General features: G+C 45.4%; 1 protein-coding gene across 2 annotated transcripts in view; it reads right to left on the reverse strand.

The window, feature by feature from the left end:
* Window positions 1-1,318: 1,318 nt before the first annotated feature.
* rhobtb3 (Rho related BTB domain containing 3) overlaps window positions 1,319-4,775 on the reverse strand; it is a 22,984-nt gene continuing 19,527 nt past the window's right edge. Inside the window, exons 11-13 of one of the 2 annotated variants that reach the window (XM_034533890.1) lie at window positions 2,820-2,986; window positions 2,431-2,527; window positions 1,319-1,455 (exon numbers count right to left, since the gene is read on the reverse strand). In XM_034533890.1, coding sequence (XP_034389781.1) covers window positions 1,337-1,455; window positions 2,431-2,527; window positions 2,820-2,986 — 383 coding nt within the window. In that variant the 3' untranslated portion in view covers window positions 1,319-1,336. Of the gene's footprint in view, window positions 1,456-1,949; window positions 2,528-2,819; window positions 2,987-4,775 lie in introns of those variants that run through there. The other variant, XM_034533889.1, reaches the window with a different exon arrangement.

Genomic DNA, 4,775 nt, shown 5'->3' on the forward strand with positions numbered 1-4,775 from the left:
CTCCTCTGAGTACTGCAAGAACAGTGTACAGTTACACACTGTCTGTTCACGACTGATCCACTAAATAAATTTAAAAAATAGCTGCAAAATGTCACTATTTATCTTTTTGCTTTCATTTTGTTTATCTGACAAATAAAGTTATTTCTTTTTTTTATTATGCCCTTTCTAAAAGTAAACGCCAGTGAAGCAGTAGACTGTCAAACAGGGTCACCCAGTTGTCTCTACTCTAAAATGTAAAAATAATAATCATGTCCACGTACAGTATAGTTTACAAAAATAATTGCAGCACCAATAAATCATAATCTCTGATTAAAAACAAGGTGAAATTAAAAAAATAGGATTGAATAAATATTGTGTATGGACCCAGAGGCATTGTGGTTCTTGGTGTCGTTGATAGACTTCTTGATATGGTTGTTTTTCATTAATCTTTATACCACGTCCGTCCACATAAAGGCTTTCTTCTTCTTTTTCATTTTATGTGACTGAGACGGATCATTATTATTTGTTATTGCAAATAGATACGGAATATTTTTGACATTATTTAATAATAACCTGCAAAGAAAGTGGTGTAAAAGTCCACCATTTTAAATTAAATGAAAAAAAATAATAATACATTGATTATTGTTCTGGATTTTTTGTGTACTTTTAATTTGACAATTTTTAATTTCAACCCGGCCGACGCCCAGAATTTACTCCGTCTCAAAATCAGTCCGACGGCGAGACACTGGTGGACGTGGCATCACAGATCTGAGACCAGCATGGTATTTAAATGAGTTCTGCTCGTCTGCATAACGAGTTATTACCAGACGACGGGTGAACGGGGTCATGGAGGCGCCACCCTCTGTGTCAATGTGGGTCAGATACCGAGAGAGTCACCAGGCGAAGCAATGCTGCACGTTTCACCATGTTTAGATCCAAGAGGACCCAGGTGCATCATGGGCCGAGTCGAGTCCAGAGTCCTCCAAAGTCACATGACTGTAGTTTGACCCCGGTCTGACTCCCAACAGATGGATAAACATGTCTGTGTTTCGTGTCACTGTTCAAGGTGGATAATCACCATTTTTGCATCGGCCAGTATGAATATAATCTTTCACACGGTCATTTTAAATTCATACTGGGGTTTTAAGGATGCGGTCCTCCTGGGGGGGGGAGAGGCGTGTCACCGCACGACAACGCCGTCCCATTGGCCGCCGAGTCTTGTGACCTCCTTGTCCCTCAGAGGCGGCCTTCATCCGGCGCAGTCTGTTTCCACGTGTTGACGTCTCCTCCTCTGCTCTCCCCACTGTGTTTTCCGCAGGTGTTCAGGCGTCCTGGGAGGGGGGGGGGGGGGGGGAGGTCACATGACGAGGCAGCGGGACTTGCGTAACTTGCGCCGCCGCTGCTGGTACTCGCTGAGCTCCTGCAGGTAGCCTCTGGACGGCCAGCGGAGACGCTCCACCTGCTCGCGCTCCTCCTCTGGGGAACGGAAACATGTGAAACTGTAATCGACCAATCAACTGCATTTACTACTCTGCTTGCTCATCAAACACACTCGCTTTCATTGTTGCCAAGAACACGACTTTGTTTACACCAACAAAACGCTTCTCCCTCTTGTGCCGTCGCCTTATTCTGACCTTTGACTCCTCTTGTTGGAAGTACCCGTCCAATCAGCATCTACGCTTCTTGTGTGTTTGACTGATGACAATAAAACGTGAATCTGCTACTCACCGGACAATGTTGTCGTTAATCTGTGTGCCGAATGCTTATTAACTATTAACTGGTATTAATAGTTTATACTGGTATTAAGCTTACTACAAGGATGCTGACGTCCAGTGTAATCCATACCATAACACAAGGTGCTATATGGGCACTGTGGGTCAGTGGTTAGCAGGTCCGTCTTTTTTTCAGGGGGTTGGTGGTTCAATCCCCGCCCTAGTCGATGTGTCCTTGAGCAAGACACTTAACCCTGAGTTGTTCCCTGTAGCTGTTCTACTGTGTATGAATGTAACATGACTGTAAGTCGCTTTGGATAAAAGCGTCAGCTAAATGACATGTCATGTAATATGCAGTATAGAACAGAGGTGTTCACAGGTGTCTCTAAAAGCATGTTGTTTCTCCAACCTCCAAAAATACAAAGTGAGTTCATCAGTTTCTATTTTCCAGAAGATGACAACATGGTTCCTGTTGTTTAAATTGTGTTCACGAGTGACGGTCGGACCCCTTCATTACAAACGGAGAACCAGCCTCCCATTGGCTGCACTCATCTGAGACGGAGAACCTTTACGGTGAGGAGAACGCCTCCTCAAGAGCCTGCAGGCACCGTGACTTGAATGTTTAATAAAAAACATCTCATCTGTTTCATTTTGCTCTGCAGCGATCGTTCGCACAGCCGTCACTCACAAACGGCATTTGAATTTGCAGATAAAAATAATGTTTAAAAAAACCACGAACCTGAGAGCTCCAGGAAGTCGGGTTTGTGGCTGAAGATCAGGTAGTTGTTGGCGATGAAGTGGAGGAGCCAGACGTACAGCTGCTCTGCGTTGTGGCACTGGGAATCAATTCAAACGTGCACGTTGTGTTAAATAACGACGCTCCTTAGAGAATTAATGCGTTCTGACATAACCACGGATATCTGAGGCCTCCGGCTGCTGCAAGTAAAATATTACGCTTTGGCAAACCAGAAGATTTCCTCAAAAAGACCAAAACATCATTTGCATTTTGGAAGCTGAAGGAACGTGTCGTATTATAAGGAAGCGGTAATTAATGCACACGGACGAGCCATCTCCTGCAGGTGTGTTCATTCCCTCGATTCGTCTCTCCTGACGTGACCTTTCACTGACCTTTGCTCGGCGGAGCAGCCGGATCACGCTGATGCCCGTCGACGACAGCTCTCGGCTGGGCATGCTCTGGAGGTAGGCGCACACACACACCTCACACAGGTGCTGCAGACGCTTCACCTGGTACATCTCGGCACAGACCAGCACCGCCATGGCCTGCAGCACGCTGGCTGCACACACACACACACACACACACACACACTGATGAAGGATTACATGCGCACATGCATCGTTACATCATGTAGATCCTGTTTTACTCCAGATGTACACAGTAGTTTCAGCAGTTTTAGCTTTTAACGACCATGATCATCACAGCAGAATTGTAATTGAACAGTTGGGTGTTTTGTAGTTGCACACAGGGTGGAAACAAAAGGGTAAAAAGTGCATTGGCAAAAAGTCATATCTGACAGAATACTATAAAAACAATGAGTGCTTTTACACTGTATTAATAGAAACCATTACTATGCCAATGCAAGGTGATAAACCAACAGAACATCATTACACGACTCTGCAGCTCCCCTCATTTCTATAAATACGAGCATTTTAGCGTCTCATCAGCTCATCGTTTTTGGTTGTTTTTTTTATTTTAATTTTGGATTCACTCTCACTGAGTTTCCAACACCAGCAGCAGCTGTTTTGAGCAAAAGGCTGCACACCACCTGCCCACAGACGCACTAGAGACCAGCTGCTGAACACTGTGGAGCGCTTGGCAGGGAAACAGACAGACATCTCCCTCAGGAGGTGGTGGAGACCAAAACGGAGCTAAAAGGAGAGTGAATATTGAACTTGTGTTGGTCATGTGGCCAGAAAAACAGCTCAAAATATAGTTTCATGTCTGCTTGATGTTTTACGTGCTAAAACAAACTACTTCCCAAAAGCACCTCTCTTCAATATCGTGCTGCACAATGCTCTTAAAGACAAAGAGCTCACCAGCCGAATCCATCCCTTCAGATATTGGCCCCAATATCTATATATTATATTTCTACCGTATTGTCACGTATTTAAATCGTATTTAAACACGTCCTCCAGGTTCTGCGAGGATGTGTTCTACCATCATACCGCGAGTACAGTCTATGTATGATGGTAGAACACATCCTCCAGGTTCTGCGCAGAACCTGGAGGACGTGTTCTACCATCATACCGCGAGTACAGTCTATGTATGATGGTAGAACACATCCTCCAGGTTCTGCGCAGAACCTGGAGGACGTGTTCTACCATCATACCGCGAGTACAGTCTATGTATGATGGTAGAACACATCCTCCAGGTTCTGCGCAGAACCTGGAGGACGTGTTCTACCATCATACCGCGAGTACAGTCTATGTATGATGGTAGAACACATCCTCCAGGTTCTGCGCAGAACCTGGAGGACGTGTTCTACCATCATACCGCGAGTACAGTCTATGTATGATGGTAGAACACATCCTCCAGGTTCTGCGCAGAACCTGGAGGATGTGTTCTACCATCATACCGCGAGTACAGTCTATGTATGATGGTAGAACACATCCTCCAGGTTCTGCGCAAAACCTGGAGGATGTGTTCTACCATCATACCGTGAGTACAGTCTATGTATGATGGTAGAACACATCCTCCAGGTTCTGCGCAGAACCTGGAGGACGTGTTCTACCATCATACCGCGAGTAGTCTATGTTTGATGGTAGAATACATCCTCCAGGTTCTGCGCAGAACCTGGAGGATGTGTTCTACCATCATACCGCGAGTACAGTCTATGTATGATGGTAGAACACGTCCTCCAGGTTCTGCGCAGAACCTGGAGGACGTGTTCTACCATCATACCGCGAGTACAGTCTATGTATGATGGTAGAACACATCCTCCAGGTTCTGCGCAGAACCTGGAGGATGTGTTCTACCATCATACCGCAAGTACAGTCTATGTATGATGGTAGAACACATCCTCCAGGTTCTGCGCAGAACCTGGAGGATGTGTTCTACCATCATAC

Source organism: Cyclopterus lumpus, chromosome 5 (genome assembly GCF_009769545.1).
Source record: "Cyclopterus lumpus isolate fCycLum1 chromosome 5, fCycLum1.pri, whole genome shotgun sequence".
In the NCBI taxonomy this organism is placed as follows: domain Eukaryota; kingdom Metazoa; phylum Chordata; class Actinopteri; order Perciformes; family Cyclopteridae; genus Cyclopterus; species Cyclopterus lumpus.